Source organism: Cydia strobilella, chromosome 10, assembly GCF_947568885.1.
Source record: "Cydia strobilella chromosome 10, ilCydStro3.1, whole genome shotgun sequence".
Lineage (NCBI taxonomy): Eukaryota > Metazoa > Arthropoda > Insecta > Lepidoptera > Tortricidae > Cydia > Cydia strobilella.
This window is the reverse complement of record NC_086050.1, coordinates 13,206,630-13,230,375: the sequence shown is the minus strand read 5'-3', so window position 1 is coordinate 13,230,375 and position 23,746 is coordinate 13,206,630. Positions and strand designations below refer to the sequence as shown.

Sequence of the window (23,746 nt, the reverse complement as noted above, 5' to 3'; positions counted from 1 at the left end):
AATTTAACCCCGCAGGGGGTTGAAAAGGGGATGAAAGTTTGTCTTGGGGTGCAAATTTTATTTTAAGCCAGGAACTTAAAACTGCAAAACGTTAATTATATTAAAAAGCAAGAAATTTTTTTTCAGCGTTTTTAAAAATTCATCCCCCATGGAAAAAGGGGTTAAAAACTTTATCTTGATAACTATATCATTTTAGCTACTAGGCCAAGTTAGGTATCGTTTTTGTATAAATCGGGTATGCCGAATTCATTTATCATATCAAAATGACACCATTCCCGAGTAAAAACACAAAAAATATGAAAAAAACTTTTTTTAATTTCTCTTTACGCTTAAACCGCTAAACCGATTTAGATAAAATTTGGTATAGAGATAGTTTGAGTCCCGTGGAAGAACATAGGGTAGTTTTTATCCAAAAAATGGAGACTGCGTTTGCATGGAGAAGCGGCCGTGCCCTTTCCTCTTAATAATGGTCACGAAGGTGGGTACTTTAAAAAAAAAACATTTTTCAGTAAATGTCAAACGATTTGGGACCTGTACGCGTTACCATGCCTTCCCGAAAAAAATCGAATCTTTCGCGAAAGTCTCGCAATGCATTGCGGCCACAAGGGGCACGGTCTCAGGAGTCTAAGAAAAACCACGGTGAGAGACTCAGTGGCGCTCTAGCCAGGCAGGTCGCTTCGCTTTCGGCTGAAACGGCAAGCCAGCGCGAGTCTCGATTGTGATCCCAAATACATCGTACGCAATACATATGTAGGCGCAGATCCTGACGGAGTGTGGCGCCGGAGAAGCCGTGTTCATCCTGCGTATCCCCCTCATTCCGAGCAACTTCCTGTTCCGCTTTAAGCGCCTACAGGTCCCCGTGAGCGTCTGCTTCGCTATGACTATCAACAAGTCGTAGGGGCAGACGCTACGCAGTTGCATTTCCCACTCCGAAAACAAAAAAAAAGGGACAGACACTGCCGGCCGCCAGCGTCATGCTTAGACTGATTTCACTGTAGGACCAATTTTGATGACATGATTTTGATGGGAACACCCAAATATTCCGAAATACGTTTTTCCGATTTTTATAACCACGACTTTCATAATCCCGATTATTTATAAGTCCGAAATATCAAAATTACGATTTTTAAAAACACGATGGAATAAAATCACGAATGTGCTATTTCCGAAAACTTTAAATCCGATTGTCACTTGACAGAAAGCTTAAAGTTCCGATTTTACACTTTTCCGAAAATATTTTTTTTCCGAATTCCTAAATTCCGAAAAATCATTGTCCGATCGGAAATAAAATTATTCGGTATTCAGAAATTCGGTTTTTTACAAGATTGGAAAAATGAAGTCCGTGATATTCAAATGAAGACTCACGTTTTAGTAATTATTACGGGTACCTGTCGTGCCGCGTCATGTTAAATTCGGCATAAAATATTTTTGGCATAAAAATTCGGCATAAATAAATTAGACAAAACTGCGAACCCGAACTGTTGCTAGAAGTGGGTTAGGTTAGGTTAGAACTGCGACCCCCAAGAAAACGAACTGTTGCCAGAAGTGGGTTAGGTTAGGTTAGAATTGCGACCCCCAAGAAAACGAACTGTTGCCAGAAAAGTGGGTTAGGTTAGGTTAGAACTGCGACCCCCAAGAAAACGAACTGTTGCCAAAAAAGTGGAAATTTAAAAATTGGGATATTTATTTAAAATAGGAATCACGTTAATTCGGAATAAGGGCAATTCCGAATTCGTGATTTTGAAAATCGTAAATGTTAAATTCGGTGTTTGCCACCATCGGAATTGTTATAGTCGGAATTATGTAGTTCGGAATTTACAAAATTCGGCTTTTTGGGCTTTCGGAAATATAAATCTTCGTGATTTTCATCATTCGTAATTATGACAGTGGGAATTTTGATGGGTCGAGCATTTAAAAATCGGAATGATAAAATTCGACATTCTAAAATTCGGAATAATTTTTTTTCGGAAATATGTAGTGTACCCGATTTGGATAGGTACAGTCAAGGACGTAAAAATACAAAAATGGTACTGTATCGTTCGATATACACCTACTACTCTATGCCGTTTAAATCACGTCAAAAATTTGAATAAGGGCAAAAAAAACATTTTGGAGTGTAATTTTATTTAGTGGTAGCAAAGAGGATGTAATATTATGGAGCGGTACTGTCATAGTAAATTTCGTAACCACACTAAATTCACTGCCATCTATCGACACACTTTAAAACTAAAAATGAAGATTTATAAAAATACGATAAAATGTATTTAAATATGGATAAATGTTTTTTATTTTATTTGCATTAATTATTTTTATTATTTTGACCCATGTTCTTTCACTGATATGTGTTAAAATTGTTAAATAATAACAAACGAAACCGTTAACGCCCTCTATACGAGAGTAGGCAAAAGGTAGTAGCGACATCTGATCGAGAATCAAATTTTCGTGATTTTCGAGGCACGTTTTTCCTTAGACTGTATTCATCTATTACGGAATTATATCTATCATTGGTGGTAGGTACCTAATTGTAAAATATTTTATCTGGACTACAGTCCTCTAGCGTATCCATTTGTCAACTTTACTTTAAGTTCCGTCTCCAGGGGACAGGGAGATAAATTAGGGGTGAATTAGCCGCTTACTGACACAGACCGAATTCCACGCAGGCGAAGCCGCGGGCACAGCTAGTTCTAAATAAAAGAGGACAAAAATGTCTATGTATAGGGCAAAGTGAGAACCGACATAGTGACACCATTTGCCGAAGGACATATAGTTACTACTTAATATCCTTTACAGAGATGTCAGAGATCTCTGTATCCTTTCAAGGATACGAGTACGAAGCGACCCTTACTGAAGTAACTTAATAATTTACGAAAGGCTTGTCCTTTAGCGACATATAAAATTACAAGTGCCCATACCTAAGTTGGATAAACACGTTAATCCAGAGACCGAGTATTAGATTTTAAAAGTGGACTCAGGTCTATTCCATTACATTAGATTTATATGTTTATATTTATCCTTATATAGTTGACTGATAAATAATTCCATTTGGGATTAAATCTGCCATTTGTACAGTTTCTTTTATTTTAATTTTAATAGTATGGTGTGGTAAATTCACAAAACCAACTCCCTTTCCCCCTAGCCAAACCATCTTGTACAATTAAATTATAGGCCTATACGAAGCAGCGTGTCTGGTGCCTGGTTTATACATAGGCCCGTGATGATAATTTGATGATGGAGATATCTTGGTTATTGCAACGAGAAACAGACAAAAATAGGATTTCCACGAACTTTCTCTTGAGAAGATAAAATACTCGTAGTATTATTACACTGTGTATCGACTTGTGATTGCAACTGTGTTCGAAATAGTAAAACGTGATCAAAATAATTTTGGTCCTTCAGTCAATACATCTGAAAAGGATCATAAAATGTTTTTTGTTTTGTTTCGGGTGCCAATTCTTCGCTTCTTCGCTTCGCGTTCGCGAGTGTTCGCCTACGAACGACAGCGTCAGAGTCAGCGGGATGTGATGTGACATGAACGATACTGTTTGCTCAGATTCCTGTTTTCAAAACTTATTTTTACGGCCATATCGCCATTGCCTCCTGTAAATTATTTATCTACAGCTAAATTGACCGATAGGAGAGCTAGCCTACTGTATATTCTTTTTCTGCATTGGAGTAAAACTCAATTTACTTTTTAACCGTGTATTTCCATGCAAACGCGTAAATTTAATAGTCTATTGGATTTCAGTTGTAGCGTCGAAACTAAATAGCGAAATAAAACGGCCATAGTCGCTGTAACGTTAACGAGGCCGGCATAAACTCAATCGGAATAATTACGTTTTGTTTTTCCTACAGACATATATCTAAATATCCTATGTACCAAAATGTGTATGAAAACAAAGCGTGCCAATACCCACTGCTAGGCTTATGTGACGTCATTTATTATCTACACTTTCCTTACTATAAATAATAGAACATACTTCTTGATTTAACTAGCTCTTTTTCTGTTTGCATAAATTTTAGTAAGTAATATAATAACTTGACAAGTCTATATTTTATTCTTAACCCTTAAATGCATGTTTTTTTTCTTTTTGCCCGAAATTAATACATGTGTCACGTAGTTGTTTACTGATACTGGGAAAATAATAAATAAAATTAAAACATCCATTTTCACTGCTAAATCAGTGTTAGAAGTTACATACTCGTATGGTAAATCATAATTTATTAAATATACAATTACTGGTAAAATATATATGAAAAATCTTACGATCATCAGACATTTACACTATTTGTGATACCTTTTCCAGACGAGTCCCGTTTCTATAATAAATATTTGTTCGATATTGATCCTTTTAATAACCTCTTTAAAAAAGTCTTAAAATGCTAGTAAGACGTACTGTTTGTATCGCATCTCAATTTTTGTACATGGTGTACAACATATGTAACATGCATATTATGTGATTGTTTGTGTTCTAAATAATTAAAATATATATATATAATAGTTTTTAAATATAAAATAATTGCAATCCCCAAATCTTAAAACAAATGTAATTTTTTTAAACTAAAATACTGCGCAAATATTAATAAAAAATCGGAAATGTATTAATTTACTTTCAAAATAATTATACAGGAACAAATCGATTTTATCTAATTATGCATAAAATTACGTTTTTTGTTGTGCGTTTATAAATAAATCTTATAGGACATTCTTACACAGATTGACTAAGTCCTACGGTAAGCCCAAGGAGACTTGTGTTATGGGTACTCAGACAACGATATATATAAAATATAAATACTTAAACATATAGAAAACACCCATGACTCAGGAACAAATATCTGTGCTCATCACACAAATAAATGCCCTTACCGGGATTCGAACCCAGGACCATCAGCTTCACAGGCAGGGTCACTACCCACTAGGCCAGACCGGTCGTCAAAGAAATTTAAGGGCTAATGTTTAATATTTCAATTAATTTGCGTTAAACTGTGAAATTTGTGATGGTATAAAAACGCCTTGTAATGATTTTATTTATGAATAAATTAAGCGGAAATATTTAACAGGTATTTGAAGCTTGCAACTGATTTATTGTTGATGTTAATTCACTGGTTCGAGCTTAAACTATGGCGAATAGGTAAATGACGGAATCCTTTTAATTTATCGAAACTTTTTTGACCAAATTTCGTTTCCCAACCGAATTTTACCAACTGCACGTTTGTCAACTCAATCTTTCCCATACAAACATTTGACAAACTTAAAATCCGACAAAATGATCATGTCCCAAACTGTTGCTTTGCAACTTTTATAAGACCAACTGTTTTTTTTTACTGTTTTTTTTTTCAAATGTTTTACTTGGATTATAAATGTTCGCTCAAATTTATTTTTGTCAAATAACTACAATATTACCTATATTTTTACCTAGATAGGTTCGTTAGTTACCTTGTGTTCCTTCTTCACCAGAGCAGAGTAGCATGTCTAGTACGCACTGCCCTGTCGCTCGCGACATCATAAGCCAAGTCGCGCTTGATATTATTATAGTCGTGACAGGCGAGCCGACACAAGATAAGCTAGACGGAAGAGAAAACGATTATATAGTCTACGCAAAGATGTCCAAAATTCAATAAAATTAAAAATATTGTCATCAATAAGAGTTTTGAATGATTCACCGTTAGTTTCACTAGACTTATATTGACCGAGTCATAGACCGTGATTAATTTTTGTATTGTTTATGAGCTCCCGATATTCCCGATTTAATATCGGGAGCTCATAAACAATACAAAAGGTAATCACAGTCTATATCCCGGTCAATATAAGTCTATAGTTCATCAAAACACTTAAGTCTACGAAAAGAAACATAAAACAGGAAAAACACGCATCATTAGTTAATAGTCAAAAAGTACTTAGTTAAAAGCAAACTGATCCAAGGGATCTCTTTCAGTTAACCTTTGACCAATTGAGGGAGAATTGGATACGGTAGACATCCGTACTGTAAAAACGGCATTTCATTATATGCGATAAAATTCATTGTTTTATTTTATAACTTAGGTACCTACTATTGCGGTAACCGAAGACAATATTTAAAGCTTAACTTTATTCATAAAACTTTTCAAATCTATTGAGGTTAAGTTAACATAAATAAACTAATTGTAGATCATTTACGTTTTATCTCTTCCTTACAAATACATAGTCAACATAGTTAATACCTAATTGAGGCTTGTAGCGCGTTTCTAAATAACGTCATAAATATAGATAATTATATAATACCTACCTAACACAATTAATTCACACGCGCTCTTACCATTGGTACACTATATGTATAATACAATATGTCTGTGGTTTTGACGTAGTCTTTTTATAGGTAATCCTTAAGTATGAGGGTCAGTGGGCACAGGAGAGTGGGACGTGTTGGGAATAGCAAATAAGCGACAAATTCCGGTTGCGACCGCCTTAGGGACTCCTTCAGTCTTCTGTCAACGTACATTGTGATATATGACAACTTTCCTACTTTTTATGTGTTAATCAACGTATTATCATTGTCATCATACATCACTGGCTCGTAAAAGGGAATAAGGTTTTTTTGTGAACCAAGGTTAAAAGTTAAGGGTGTATTAAATAAATAATAAATAAATAAAAATAAAAATAAAAATGTTATTTATTTAGGTATCAACCCATTACATTATGAATAATTATTATATTAATCTAATCTAATTTATACATTCTAATCTATATTAAATTTTACTTTGTGCGACTCATCCTATAAATCAAAAATATGAATCTAGACCACAGCCATAATAGCACTGCTGCCTACTTTGTAGGCATGTAGTGTTGTGTTCCTGATGGTGAGTAAGGTTCCCAGATAGCTCCAACCCCCAAACCCCCCTTAAAGAGGTTACCCCAGGAGGGTACCAGTTGCTGCACTAGCGCTGGAGAACCCCTCACTGGGCTTCCATGCTCAGTTAACATTTTACCTGAGCGTGGACGCCGAGGCCGCCCCATTTCGCACTCTGGGGAGGGGGGCAAAACCGCGCTCAACCATCTGTCATCTGCCCGAGGCAAGACCAAAGCAACTTCGGCACCCCTTGCCACGCTGGCCGTGGACTTCTGCAACATCAGGGGTTTACATTCCAACCTTAATGCTGTCCACCTACACCTCGAGACAGCAAAGCCGGCCTTGCTCTTTTAGACCGAGACGCAGATAGCGTCTCCGGCGGACACATCTTACCTCTCCTACCCTGGGTACGGACTGGAACACTCCTTTTCGTCTAGGGCTGGGGTGTGCGTGTACGTTAGAGACGATATCAGTTTTCGTCGCCTCAACAATCTTGAAGGTAGGGACCTCTCCACCTTATGGCTGCGTATAGACAACGATCACCATCCCCGTGTCTATTCGTGCCTATATAGGTCCCATAGCGGTGATGCCGAAACTGACCGACTCATTGAGCAGATCCAAACGGCTGCAGACTCTGTGCAGCAGCTGATCCCTTCCGCTGAGATCATTGTACTTGGTGATTTTAATGCCCACAATGCCGAATGGCTCGGCTCTAGCAAGACTGATCATGCGGGCAGATCTGTTTATAACTTTGCTCTGGCATATGGCTTGACACAATTGGTTACTGCGCCTACGCGAATCCCAGATGTGGAAGGCCATGAACCTTCCCTGTTGGACCTTCTGCTGACCTCTCATCCGGTTGACTACAATGTATCCGTTGAAGCCCCACTCGGTTCCTCGGATCATTGCTTGATCCGGAGTACGGTGCCACTCGCGTACCCGCCGCGTCGGCGAGTTGCTTGTGGCCGCCGTGTGTGGCACTATATGTCAGCAGATTGGGACGGGATGCGGTCCTTCTTTGCATCCTATCCTGGAGGCAGGATTGCTTCACGCCGGATGATCCCAACGTCGTTGCTGATTCTGTTGCTGACGTGGTGCTGCAGGGAATGGAGCTTTTCATTCCATCCTCTGTGGTCCCTGTTGGTGGCAAATCCCAACCTTGGTTTGGTCGTTCCTGCAAAGAGGCCTCTCGCCGAAAGCAGGAATGTTACCAGGCCTGGGTAGACGCAGCGACAGTACGGGATGTAAAGACTAGCGCATTAAAAAAGAAGTTTAACTTTGCCTCCAGGTCCTTCAAAAGAGTTATTGCCAGAGCAAAGTCGCTGCACATTGGTAGAATTGGCGAGAAATTAGAGCGCCTCCCGTCGGGAACTCGTGCGTTCTGGTCTCTTGCCAAAGCTATCCAGGGGAATTTCTGCACGCCATCTTTTCCACCTCTGTACACGGAGAATGATTCATTGGCCCACGACGCAAAAGACAAAGCCGATCTTCTGGGCAAACTCTTTGCGTCCAACTCGACTTTGGATGACGGGGGAAACGCGCCGCCGACCATACCGCGGTGCGAGAGCTATATGCCGGATGTCCGGTTCAAACAAAGCTCGGTGCGCAAAGCACTTCTTTCCCTCGACACTCATAAGTCGAGTGGGCCCGATGGAATCCCTGCGGTTGTGCTGAAGATGTGTGCTCCCGAGTTGGCACCGGTCTTAACGCGTCTTTTTCGGCTCTCTTACTCTTCCGGCGTAGTCCCGACCTCGTGGAAGTCAGCTTTGGTGCACCCGATCCCTAAAAAAGGCGACCGCTCAAATCCATCCAACTACAGGCCAATAGCTATAACCTCCCTTTTCTCGAAGATAATGGAGTCCATTATCAACTGCCAGCTCCTTCGGTACCTAGAGGACCACCAGTTGCTTAGTGACCGACAATACGGTTTCCGTAGAGGCCGCTCGGCTGGTGATCTTCTAGTCTACCTGACACATCGTTGGGCACAGGCGATCGAGACAAAGGGTGAAGCATTGGCTGTTAGTTTGGATATAGCGAAGGCCTTCGATCGCGTCTGGCACAAAGCACTTCTTTCGAAGCTACCATCTTATGGGCTTCCCGAGAGATTATGTGTATGGGTCAGTAGCTTTCTAGCAGACAGAAGCATAAAGGTCGTAGTTGACGGCGAATGCTCAGACTCCATGTCTGTGAATGCTGGTGTCCCCCACGCTATTCCTTCTGCATATCAATGACATGCTGCAAATCAGCGGAATTCATTGTTATGCTGATGATAATACGGGTGATGCCTCTTACACCGGCCGCACCAATATCTCTCGGGAAAACGTCATCGAGAGCCGGAACAAACTTGTGTCTCAAATTGAGACTTCCCTAAAATAAATCTCTGAATGGGGTCGACTAAACTTAGTCCGTTTTAACCCTGCTAAGACACAGGTTTGCGCGTTTACCGCAAAAAAGTTAGAGTTTGTCGTATCACCTCGTTTTGAGAGCACTCCCCTGACTGCCGCAGCCAGTATCGGAATCCTCGGCGTCGACATTTCGAGTGAAGTCCAGTTCCGCGGCCATTTAGAGGGTAAGGCCAAATTAGCCTCAAAAAAGCTCGGTGTGCTCAACAGATCGAGACAGTATTTCACGCCGGCCCACCGCCTACAGCTGTATAAAGCGCAGGTTCGCCCACACATGGAATACTGTTCTCATCTATGGGCAGGGGCACCCCAATACCAGCTTCTCCCTCTGGACCGCATCCAGCGAAGAGCGACTCGAATTGTCGACTGCCAGCGTATTTCGGAACGGCTTGACTCCTTGGCGCTGCGTAGAGATGTGGCCTCGCTCTGCATTTTCTATCGCGTGTATAACGGGGAGTGGTCCGAGGAATTGTTCGGATTAATCCCTGCAGCTTCTTTTCGCCATCGCCCTACGCGACAACATTACCATCCTCACCACTTAGATGGTTGGCAGTCCTCAACTGTGCGTTTCTCTAGAAGCTTCCTGCCTCGCACAGCTAAACTGTGGAATGAACTGTCGCCCGCGGTATTTCCGGACCGATATGACCTTCAAACCTTCAAGAAAAGAGCGTATTCCCATCTTAGAGGCCGGCAACGCACTTACAACCTCTCTGGTGTTGCGGGTGTCCATGGGCGGCGGTAATCGCTTACCAACAGATGATCCGTCTGCTCGTTTGCCTCCTATTTCATAAAAAAAAAAGAATATATCTGCTTTATTTGAGCATAATACGATTTAGCAGTACACCTGCACGAACAATAGGTACTTATATATCCGTTCCTATTTTCAATTTTGTCAATTAATTTTAAGTTTAACGTTAGTACTTCCGGTTTCCAAAGGAAATTTTCCCTCATATTTGAACAAACAGTATTTCCTTATTTCGTTGTTAAGGAGCAATTATCGCTTGGTAATAATTATATTTATTCCTTGAAAAGAAAGATTTTATGCGCCCCACGGGTGCTAGATAATTAAGAAACACTCGGATCGTATTCGCTTCTGGTCTTTAATTTTACCGTCGCACGTTATTGCCTCAAACACACTGCTGTTAATTTTCCGCCCTAGGTATCTTATTGTACAGGCACTCAGATTTATAGCAATCAACGAATAAACACTGATATACTTATTTCACCGCTAATCACCCACCTCAACCATAATTAAATTCCTATTCACGTCTTAAGAGAGTAAATAATTCAATGCTGACTTGAACTCTGGGAATATTTAATCAAGTCATTTTCAAAAGATAACGGCCCAACGTTTTCTATAGCTTTGATTTCCGTGGATTGGGAATCTGGTTATACAATCGCAATTCGCACCTTTGACTCTCGGTATTCACACGTATTAGGTAACTATACTAACAATTTACTTACTGTGTCATTTCTGGCATCCGATTTTTGAGAATATGTGTTGGTTACGTAAGATTATGGCGTTGTCATTTCATACCTAACTCAAATATTTCGATTTAATTTATTTAAAATTTAAAAACAATTAATTTAACATGACAAAAAATAAAAGAAATAACCGATCAGCTATCGCTGACCTTCACAGGATTGTTAACTGCAACTTTAAGTACCTACAAGTAATAACGTTTCTCAAATAATAACCACAGCTTAAGAGCGTTTTCACATTGTCCGATCCGATATCGGATGTCGGAAGGAAGTAAAATGTAAGATATATGTGTTTCTCTGTATTTATTTATGCATTTAATAAATCATTTTACCAAAAAACGATAAATAACGCAAATAAGGCCGACTTAATGCCAATGGCAGCAGGAGAGCCTGCAGCTGCTGCTTTTGTCATAGGCGCCTTCCGACATCCGATATCGGAAATTTCCTTTTTTTTTCCCCGACTGTCAAATAAACGACCGAATGTAATTAGTGTCAAACTTCAAAGTTGGTACTTTATGTCTTATTCTTTACGTGTATATAGCCAAAAGGGATGAATAATAAGAACGTGTAAGCTGTCATTAGAAAGTCTCGAGTTTGTGTGACATAGACCGGGCATATACGTATTTTTTAAATCGGGTTTTAACCAATTTATATTCCTGTCCTTATTTGAAGGAAAGATGAAGGCAGAGACACGTTGCATTAATTTTAGCACATAAATACACCTAAAGTATACACCTCACCAATCACTCAGGGTACCTACACATTTCGTTAAGCCAATTTCTATTGGAACAATTTCTAAGAAAATAAGTAGGTAAATCTTACTGAAAGAAAACCATTTCGTAATTACTTTGCATTGTGTAAATAAAGGAGGCCATACGAGGGGTGCCTTTTAAGTTGTATCGTTTGTAAAATCTAAAGAAAATTTAAAGCTCAAGTACTATTTTTAATATTTTTCTAGGAACTCGCGAAAAGTATTTATCACGAAATACTTTTTCATTCGGTCGATACAGTTTTGAAACCACTTATTCCACTCCGAAGTTGGAGCTCCAAATGGCCGTTTTATATACTTCTACCGCCTGTTCTTGGGTTCAGTACCGTTAATCACAAAAACATTGCAAGATTTTAGAGAAAGCAAAGAAATCATTAGGGCTTAAGTCAGGGCTGTACGGCGGGTGGTCGCGAATTTCGACGTATTGCTCTTGTAAAAACGCAATTGTTTGCCAGGAGGTGTGTGAGCTTGCATTGTCATGGCACAGTACCATACGATGTATTCGGTTGATTTTTCAGAATTCACTTATTGCTTCTAGTAAACAGTGTGATATAGTAGTCAGAGTTAACTGTTTTGTGATATTCTATTTAACTCGATAGTGGCAACGTGTCCACTTTTGGCGACAAACGAGGTGACCATTTTTTAAGTACTTCTTGAGCGTATGACTTATTTGGTCGGTTTCGGTTCGTTTTAGAACACTCAGACGGTGGATTGCTGTTTGGAATCTGGATCTTAAGCATTAATCCAAGATTCATCACCACTAACAATATCACAAACGAGTTTTGAATCTCCTGGATCGAATTGTTGTAAAGTTTTGCGGCACCATATAAAGCAAGCCGTTTTTTGGTCAATAAGCAAATGTGGCATCCGGCGAGAGTTTTTTTTTACACCTAGCTCTTCATGTAAAAGCTCTTACGGTTTTCTGCAACAACCGACTATTCACTTTTGTGGGGACTTGCGAGCGTGCTGTGCATTCGAAAGCAGTCGCGATTGTTCAGGTATACCGATGTCCGAAGATGGTACAAGTTAATAGGATCGTCGAAGATCGCCTTGTGATATACCGTGAGATAGAAACTTCTATAGGCATTCCAGGGACAACCATTTAAAAAATCTTAGGCCGCTTTCCTACTGACGTTTAGTTTTTTGCGGGTACGATTTTCTGCAGGATCTAGTTTTCTGTAGTATCTGCACGCATACTTGACCAACTACAGAAAGTTATTTTATTTAAGGAGTTTAGGTAAACATCTTGAAGATACCTAAATTCCTGAAGATGTTTGCATTTTTGTATTTTGAATCTCATTTAATTCCATAAGAATTCAAAGGTCGACAAGTATGCCGGCACTTACGAGGTTAAGCTTCTATTAAGAACGTTCACTGATCTGATCCCAGTTTAAATCACATACATAAAGATAAGCCCCTATTAACTGTCTTTTGTACCATCTTCAGACATCGGTATACCTGAACAATCGCGACTGCTTTCGAATGCACAGCACGCTCGCAAGTCCCCACAAAAGTGAATAGATAGGTTGTATAGCGAAGCCTCATTCCAAACGCTTCTCAGTCGCGATTAAATATTGTCACTGAAGCGAACCACTATGAAAATGTTCTTGGAATAAGTACCTATAGTTACTGATCTTTAGGGGCACGTCACACTGGTTCGCAAAATAATTCGACTCGCAGTCGCGCGATCAATAAGAACACACGGCAAGCAGCGAGCCCGGCCTCACTTTCCCCTGAGTCTAAAAATAGACGCTCGACAGAGTTAGCTTGCGCGCGGACTGAATGAAACTTGCCGAGAACCAACTCGCCGAAAAAGCGCGATTGTTTTAACGTTCAGTCGTAATGTTGACGTAGGTCTATATGCAACTCATTCAACCTACCTTTATACTTAAATTTTTCAATTTATATATACAAGCTATGGCCGGCCGTGATGGCGGCTTATAATACTAAACTTAGTGGCTCTGTAAGCCGTAGACCTCACGATAAGCTTCATAAGCCTAAAAAATGTAAAAATAAAAAATACTTATTTTGTTGAGTCATTATCACAGCGAACTCAGAATGGTCTTGAGGGCCATAGACCGTACTGGCACCTACCTAAGTCCTTTATGCTAATTTAAACCATGTTAAACATTTTCCAAAAAACGAAACGACAGAATAATTATATTTATAACTACCGAACGTGCTCACAAACTAAACACAAATTAAAATAAGTAGGTAACTGAAACACAAATTAACACAATATAGTTAGAGTGCAGAAATACGAATGATTACTTGGAATAGCATATTACAGAATAGTGATCTAAAATATACATCAACAAATTTTCTACTGACTCAATGAATCCGGGTTAATACTAGAAATATAGTCTCATCTCGGGGAGATATTCTAAAAACTGATTTAAATAGCTCCATATAAATTTATTTGAAAAAATATAGATTTTTCACTGCGCAACTTGCGATACGGTATACATTATGTATGTTATAACAATAGGACCGGCACACAGCAGTGATAAATTGAATCACTCCTATATGAAAGTACAAGCACTGACGAGTGATGTCCATTTGATTTGGCCACCAACTACCATCAATTTGCAAGTTCGAGTCGGTTTCAAAGTAAATAGTTCTATGCTCTACAGTCTACACCGTAGTAATCGTAGCACCCGTGCGCAGAAAAATAATACGACATACTCCCGCGCCTATATTACACTACTGGTAAAGCAAAGTATTTTTAGTTAGATCCCTCTAAATTTAGCCCAAAATTGTATCTAAACTAAATTGTAGACTGAAACTCATCAAAACTTACTTGTTCCAGAATGCCCTCCGGCCGCAGACGGTATGGAGCGCTTCGCGTGCCCCACGCCGGACCGGCAAGGCCGCTACCGCTGCATCGACGATCATGTCCTCTGTGACGGCTTCATCGACTGCCCCAACGGCGAGGACGAGGATCGGCAGGCATGCATGTTCTACAAGACGGTACGCACTAGTTGTAGCTTGTACAGAATACGCACCGGACCAGGCGGAACGTTACCGCTGTACCAAAACGACCACGATTGACGAAAAGTGGAATTGGACAGATCATATCCATATCAAATTCATAACCTATTATTTCAACCAGATTACATTTCAATGAGGAACATTTTTGGCCTACATACTACTAAATACATAGAGCTAATATAACGTAATACTTATTCCTAGCACACAGCGACAGAATTAACTGAGTATTGGTTTTGTTGCAGACCAAGGCGCACCTGGACGTGCTCGCGGACGCGCTGCTGCGGTGGGCGCGCGGCCGCTAAGCTCCCTTCCGGACCCTGACCCAGTGCTCCACACCCTACCACATCTCCGACCTCATCATTATAACCCTCGATTGAAATTAAGCCAGTGTGCTCTTATGAATAGCGAACGCTGCGATTTATTTTCCGAAGTTCCGGACGCGACCAGCTGATTACTCGTAGACGAGTTGAAACGAACGTAATGAAACATATCAAGTAGTGGTTCAGCCTATGCCAAAAACATGACCACTAAAAGTGTAGTGTGTAAGGGTAAGGACTCCGAGCGTGAACGGATAAGACGATTCTGTAGGAGATGCGCGAGAGTGCATCGGTTGGAACGAGGAAGTGTTGTTCTGGTTTCGTCCCAAGTAGCCTCTCCGCAGCAATTTTACTTTCCCATGAATATTTCGTACTTTCTAGCATTTATTAAACTAAAATGTGAGACTGGTAGTCGACATTGTTAGTCGGTAGATCATTATATTATTAAATATAGAATAGTTCTTCATCTAACGAAACATTGTTTGTCGATTTGTTAATGTATTTACCTTTTTACTCTGTTATTAGTTACAGCATTCCACACTTTATGATGGTTGTAATATAGATAAAAAAGCTCTTAAATGTATATAATACGAATATTTGTGTATTGAATTGGTTTATTCTCGCGGCCTACACGTAACGAAGGAAGCTTGTTTGAGCCGCTAGCTGCGTCTCGTGGCTCGCGACAGCTCTGCACATTCCAAGTTTTGTCAAAACGCTTATGATATAATAATGTCTCAGTAGACTTTAACAAACTTCATCTCGAATAAGGCAGCTACTGTATATTGGTATGTAAAACATTAGTTATTAAGATGGCTTTTTATTCATTACATTACTTTTAAGTACACATAAATTAAGTTATACCAAGTCATTAAGGTTATACCTTTTTTTTCTGTATATACTATTCCATTCCATGTTGTTTACTTGATTTGTTTTACTTAAGTTTACAACATACGTAACACAACGGTTTCGACTGAATATTAATTTTATAGTTAATTTAATAATTAATTAACATTATTTCATAGCAGTGATCAACACCATCTAGTCAAATGAGTTCCTAGACGAAAACATAATGTTACATAGTTGTATTATAAACAATTCATCAATTTCCTTTGAATTTATTGCCCAAAACTAGTCAATACTTCACCTACAATTGTACAAGATTTCTCAATACTTGATTGATGCTTCTATTGTTGAACTCGTTGTCACAAGAGATTTGGAAATTCAATTCCGATGTATACATTCAATATCTAGCGAAGACCTTTTCTTCCAATAATGATAGAAAGAAAGCATTCATTTTCCTTTTGTGATTGCTTTAGCACCCTATAAATATTTATAAAAAATAATTTTAAATATTTTACCCTCCAGTTCACATCCGCTATGTTATTATAATATTGCTTATAATGATAGATATAAAATATATTTTAAATAGATATTACTTAACTCGATGTTATAAGATACATATGTCAGTGTATCTTTGTTTGGGGTACCTATATAAAATATAAGAAAAAAAAACTTAAATTTAAAAGTCAAGTAGCATATGAAAATATATTAGATTGTGTAAAATTTTTAAAAGTAAATAAGTGAAGCTTTTAGGAATATCGTAATAGATACTGTAGAAGCTGTCTACATTTATAGGTAGGTAAGACGTATTTAATGGAATCGAATGCACCAAACCAAGTAGCAGTTAGTATATATTTAAGAACAAGCACCGTAAATATAAGAATTGTTGGGTATCCTAGTAATGACACAATTTTTTTGTCGTATTTTAATTTCAAAAACATCATCAAAGAATCAGTGACTATGCAGCAAAGCATCTACCAGTGTGATTCTTGTGAATTAAATCGCAGTTTGTTTTGTGTCTGAACATTACTTTTAAATAATATATTTGATTCCAAAAGGCCACCTCAAATAACATTGGAGTGACCTAGACCTCGGCCGCTACTGGTATAAAGTGGCATAAAATACGAAACAGTAGGATTTCCCTATGTCAGAGACTAACTCACTGTATTAATTAAGTGTTTATTTAAAACAGTTTAAAATAAATGGCATAACGTTTATAGATATAAAAGAGTAGCTATAGAATAATAATTATTTTTAGAATAGGATGTGAACTGAAGTGTTTTCACCGCGATAAAGATTTTGAGACTATGGAGGCTCATCAAAGCAATACAAAAATATTTGACATTATAGTTCGGTTATTTGAATACAATATCCAGATGTCGCAATAAAAACATCATGTTACAACTTTCAACCCAAATAAACAACGTTATAGTCTGTTAGAACACTAGTTCTTGAGCCAGCAGACTCGACGGTGTTTATACACCCGTTTAGAATCGTTTGCATGTCAAGTTTATTTTACACATACCACACTGCAGACAATTTAGGAAATTGTTTACTTTTTGAATGTTATTGCTTTGATGACATGGTTTCATATATACTTTATCGTTTTTTTTATTATTATTATAAACTGATCGGCGATTGGCCCTAGTCACACCTGATGGAAAGTGAAGACAGGGCCTAAGATGGAGCTCACCGGTTCAGTAACAGCCTATTCAGTCTTGTTTTAAAGAGATCGAGGTCATATTGATCAGGGAATACAGATGGCGGGAGCGCATTCCATTCCGGTGGTTTAGTCCATCATAAAGCCTCTATCCAGAACTATTTTGTTTGCGTCATAATGATACAGCTTTTTTTATATTTCACAATATCAAAAAGCAATTAAGTATTCCCTGTTACTATAATATTGTGTACCTAATCCTTGTGGCAATAAATTCACAAAAACACTTTGAAATTAATTTATAACTCCCAATATACAGGCATAAAATTGTAAAGCCCCGTTCAGCTAAAGGAAAGACTCACCCACCCAGAGAGATAGCGTGAAATATCAGACAACTACATTAATTACAAAATATCATCTGGATGGCACCACAATGGCAGCTCATAACATTTCAATAATCAAATAACCTCGGGTCAAAATCAAAAGTTTATTTAACTCTTTTCACCGCAACTGTCTGTTATTAGAAAAGGCATGTCAGGTATATGTTGAATGAACACACTTTCCACATTATATCCTACAGATTTTGTGTTTAGTTTGTCTTTCTAAACAACGTCATTGTTCTTCACTAATAAAATTTTTTCATCAAGGAGTGTGATTGTACATATTTTATTAGATTGTATGTTACCTATAATGGATTATTATTAATGTAATTGCACCGACATTTGCCTGTTTTGTATGTGCACAGCAATTTATTGTGATATTTTAAATACTATAGGATAAGTGCAAATCATGATCTCGCGAGTAGACTATACTGTACCTATATCAATGTGATTATAATTAATTTACATATAAATTAAATATGTATTATGTCAAATTAGTCTCTATTGAATATGGACGCGTCTTATTTATATTATACCTACCTAAATTAGACCGGCTAGACCATTTACTTATTTAGCCTCGTGTAATTTTGCTAGAGCCTATTTATGCTTGCGTCGTGCGGCATCCCCCCTAGAAAGACTGTTAGACGGCCGGGACAAACTCTTAAAAATTAATCAAATGTAAAAAGCTATTATCACATAAAAGGTTCTATTTTAAACTAGAGTGGACGCCGCATCACAGATCTGTCACTGTTTGTATTTGATTCGAAATCTTTAGCAATTTTCGTCAATTTTATGGATACTTGTGTACGTAGAAATAAATAAAATATGAAGTGCTAATCGTTGTCCACCGTCGTCCTAAGCTGTAACTCCGCGATTACTATTATTTCATTGCACCTCACCATGATATTTATCTAGTTATTGTTATAATATTATTTAATTAACTATGTAAGCACACAACTACAAGCACAATTTTTCTACACATTTATTAAGTACCTTTAACCTGTAAGAAGGTAAATTAAATGTTGATCAAGGTTTCTAGTCACTTTTATATTTCGCAAATTACATGCGACAAATACAGATATTCAAGAAGTAACAACGTATGCTCATGGAATCTTCCGAACTCAGTTCAAAGTACATATTTGTAATACCGACCTATTTCTCAGACATGATATATTAACAATAATCGCTCAAATGGGAAAACTATTTCGACGATATTTATTGTTGAAGTAAAATATTTTTAGATGTCACCCTTGATAGTTATCATAAACTACATACATTAAATGCTTTTAATTTGGTCAATTATTAGATGCACTGACAAAACGCTACAAAGATTTTTCCGCGAGAAACATGCAAGTTAAGTGATGAAAAATATAAAAAAATCATCCGCCAATTTTCTTGATGGTAGTTGTTACTTTAAAAATGCAACTATTTTTGTAGATACATATTATCTATTTGATTACCACTAGATAGAGATTTACATAGTATATATTTTCTCATAGTGTTACGTTTGCCGATGTAAAGACAAACGAATATTCATTTATGCACCATGAAATTCACTGACACCGCAGCTCATTGACGCGCTGTTAAAAGATGTTGGCGGTATATTCAGTTTTCGAAAATATGATGCCAACAGTACCATAAGGGAATTTTCCTCACATTGTTTATCATGTTGAATCAACCTTTTAGTCTAAATATGTCTCTAGGGGGCTCTAGTGTTTTTACCTATCATACTTCCGAATTATTTCTTTGAATATATGTCTGCCAAAGTTTGTTTACCTATGTGAACTTCTTTTTGGCAACCAAGTTTACGAATTATTGTGGAAAGTTAAGTTTCAGGGAAAAACCTTCAAAAAAAATTTACTTTGGAAAACAGCACGTGGAGAGAGACGTATTCGGACTATGTATATAGGTTCCCAACTCTGTCGTGCTTAGCATACCCATCGTCGCATGTGCATTAGAAAAATTGTTCGTACCTAACCAGTTTTCAAGAACATACGGTGGATGTGCCAAGAATGGTAGAACTAGGGTCGGCAGACTTGTAATGACTAAGAAAGTCTGCCTGAGCCGTCAGCTCCGGTATCAGTGGGTGTTGGTCGACCTAGTAGAGTTCTGCCCGAGTCAACATGGAACTATTACGTTATAAATCAAATCCCAAGGATTCTCTTAATATTTGTCAAATTAATACGGTTCCATGATTACAGAGCTCTCCCAAGTGAAGCGACCCCCGCACTTGCACGTCAAAACTAAAGGACCGTCACTGAATACAAAGAACATCGTACGTTGTGCTTGGTATACATGTATCTATGTATTTCTATATGAGTCACACGCGCTCATCTTCATTAAATTTATCGCGTGGCAATACTATTTTACGCGCGAGTAAAACAGACATGTATTAAAAGATCACTGTATAAGATTACTCGTGTTTGGCGACGGCCCTTTATGCCTATCAACTAAGTTTGATATGTAGTTTTCTCCTACTCTCTGAGACTCTTGCGTTTAGCCGTGTCATGCACGAGTTCACTTGACTTGTCATTTCGCAGAATATGTATGCAACTCATATGGCGATAATCTAATAAGTCAGGTGTAATATTACCTAGTCGACCCTGTGTCTAAGCTACGAGTAATAAGTTACGTTATATTTTTGCGATTTACTTGAAATTTATTTACGATATAGAAGAGTAATTAGATTTTATAATAAATGAGAATATTTATTGAAGCATACGACAGTAAGTCCTCCGCTTCAATAAATATGACTTGTCTTATTTGAATTGTTTATATTTATCAGATTAGGTGCTGGTCTCCCCAGTATAAGTGTCATCTTATATTACGTACATTTGATACGGAGTTATATTGTATGAATGAGTCAAAGTATTTGTAAAACAAATATGATTTAATATAGGCTTCGACTCAGGGTCGACTTCGCTATATAAACGTGGCTTCATAACGACTACGCTATTTTGTAGGCGTAATATACTTTTGGACTATTTATTATGTATTGTTAATTACTATGTATGTTGTATTAAGATAAAAAATGAAAACAAAAAATAAATGTTAATAAATGCCTCAGCCAGATGACATGAGAGTTTTATTTCGATATTTCCCACGTCTTCGCCTAAGGCAATTGTTTTTAAATATTATTCAAAGGGAAAGGCCCACATTGTCCACTTCATTAAATATTATAAATTATTTATTATTGGTCTTTATCCATCACGAAACAATGGTGTTCCGGACATTTGGGAGGTGTGCGCGGAGCCGAAGCTAACACGTAGAGGCCCTTTTTAGGGTTCCGTACCTCAAAAGGAAAAAACGGAACCCTTATAGGATCACTCGTGAGTCTGTCTGTCTGTCTGTCCGTCTGTCACAGCCTATTTTCTCCGAAACTACTGAACCAATTAAGTTGAAATTTGGTATACATATATACGTTTCTGACCCAAAAACGGACATGTAACGCAAACAATTTTTTTTTTTTAGAAACAGTTATAAAACATGTAGGTGAATAAGCTTACAGCTAGAATTTATTACAATGTAGACCTATAATAGTTTGCTGTATGTAAATTTTTAATAAACTTAATACTATGAAATGCTATCTGAGACAACTGTGAAATTAACAAATAATGAGATAACTTAACCTAACTTTAATACTAATTTAATAAAGAATAAACTTTCTTCTTAAATAACCCTAACGAACTGCCAAATATATCCGCGTTCATACACTTTTCATTATACAACCTACATGCGCGTTTAATATATGATTGCTGTGCATATTTAGTGCGACATGTTCCAACACTGAATAGCATTTTGCTCCGACAACCACGTTCTGTTCTACGAGGCACTCGAAAACCTATATTATGTAGAAGTTCAGGGGCATCTACAAGATTATTTATTATTTTAAATAAAAATATCAAATCATTACATGAACGCCTTAATGACAGAGGTTGAAGGTTGTGTCTTGAAATTGAGGAGGCGTAATTTTCGTAGTTACCCCTTATTCGGAATTCAAGAGCTTTAATAAATATTTTTTGTACCCTTTCTATTCTCTTTTTATGTACATCATAGCAGGGATTCCATACTACCGAAGCGAATTCCAAGCGGCTTCTGACGTAGCTATTATAAAGTATCCTGTAAGTTAACGGTCTACGAAAAGGTTTAGCAATGCGAAGTATAAACCCTAATTGTTTATAAGCCTTATTTAAAATGTTGTCGATATGAGGGATGAATAGTTTTGTGTCAATTAATACACCCAAATCACGTATACTATCCTGACACGTAAGAGTACTGCCACATAATTTATAATTGTATAATATAGGATTTTTTTTACGTGCAAATGTAATAACGGAGCATTTGCTATTGTTTAAAAACAAACTACTTCTAGTGCAGTAATCCTCAAATTTAAGTAACTCCTCTTGCAACATAGAACAGTCGGCGGGGGTCTTAATGACTCGGAATATTTTGGTGTCATCGGCATAGAGAAGGGCTTCCGAGTTAGATAAACACTCCGTTATATCATTAATGTATAAAATAAATAACAGAGGACCCAGGTGAGATCCCTGTGGGACGCCCGACGTGGCTTGTTTGAAAGCTGATGTAAAGCCTCCCAATACTACAGCTTGTGTCCTATTTTCTACGTAAGACTTAATCCATCGAAAGAGATCACCGTGTATACCCAGGTTCCATATTTTTAATAAAAGCGTATTATGAGAAATTTTATCGAATGCTTTTGCAAAATCTGTATATACAGCATCAATATTTATTATCCATGGCATGACGTATGACCTCGGTAAAGGACAAGAGATTGCTTTCAATGCCACGACCTTTGTAGATCCCGTGCTGGTTTGGGTTGATATGACGGCGCACAGCATGGGAGAGCTGGTCAGTAACACTTTTTTCCAATATTTTGCCAAACTGGCATAATTTGGAAATAGGTCTATATTTTTCTATATGTTGGCTTATGTTACCTTTGGGGATAGGTGTAATCCACGCCCTTTTCCAGATTTGTGGAAAACGCCCCTCATTAATTGATTGCACGAAAATTCTTGTAAGGGGAACTACTAATGTATTAGCGCATTTCCTTATTAATAAAGGATGTATTTTATCGGGTCCAGCTCCCTTGTTTACATCAACTGATTTTAAATATTTTAAAACTAAGTCACTTGATAAATTAATAGTGCTGATGTTAAAGACTGGGTTTAACGAAGGTTCCAATCAGCCAACGTCCAAAGGCGGCAAATTAGGGATTTCGAATACTGATTGAAAATGATTATTAATCATGTTACAAATGCTTGGACCGTCAGAAACCGAGGCACCGCCACAATACATTGTTTGCGGTATACCTTTATTTGAAGTAGTAGACTTAATAAAATTCCACAAATACTTTGAGCGAGACCTAATTTGATCTTCGGAGAATTGTATGTAATTCTTGTAGCAGACATTCTCAACCATTCTCAAGTTTTAAACATGGGGGGGTAAATGAAAAAATTAAAAAATATAGTTTTCACCTCAGCAGCTCGAACAAGCCTACTTTCGTCACTCCCTGGAGTGAGGAAAGTGCGACTTTCCTCACTCCAGGGAGTGAAACAATGTAGCTTTTTAATTTAGTGAAGGCCATGAACTTCATACTTTTATTACATTTTTTTTATGGTACGGTACGGTACGGTACGGTCCGGTCCGGTCCGGTCCGGTCTCGTTTCGTCTCGTCTCGTATCGTATCGTATCGTATCTTATTGTATCGTACATATTATAATACTTTTTTTTTTCTGTTTATTCTGTGTAATTCGATATACATTTTAACCTTTAATATGTTCTCACTACTGAGATGAAAAATTATGTGTGCAACACGAGAGCAAAGTTATTTTACATCTCGTGTTTTTGAGTCCCGAGAAAGCGAAAGATTCTATAATTGAATCACGAGCGAAGCGAGTGATTCTAAGGTAGAATCTTGAGCGTAGCGATAAACACTCGCAAGAAAAACCAACTTTCCTCTCTTGTTGGACAAATAACTATTTCAGAATATATCGTGTTATATATCAAATGAAAGAACTCATTGTGAGAATCTCAAATATATTTATTTTATAATTTTAGGATAAA

At 37.7% G+C, this 23,746-nt stretch overlaps 1 protein-coding gene across 1 annotated transcript in view; it reads left to right on the top strand.

Annotated features, from left to right (window-relative positions):
• LOC134744690 (uncharacterized) overlaps positions 1 to 20,737 on the top strand; it is a 199,046-nt gene extending 178,309 nt beyond the window's left edge. The window contains exons 3-4 of the mRNA XM_063678599.1: positions 14,287 to 14,447; positions 14,711 to 20,737. Coding sequence (XP_063534669.1) covers positions 14,287 to 14,447; positions 14,711 to 14,770 — 221 coding nt within the window. The 3' untranslated portion in view covers positions 14,771 to 20,737. The remainder of the gene's footprint in view (positions 1 to 14,286; positions 14,448 to 14,710) is intronic.
• Positions 20,738 to 23,746: the final 3,009 nt, after the last annotated feature.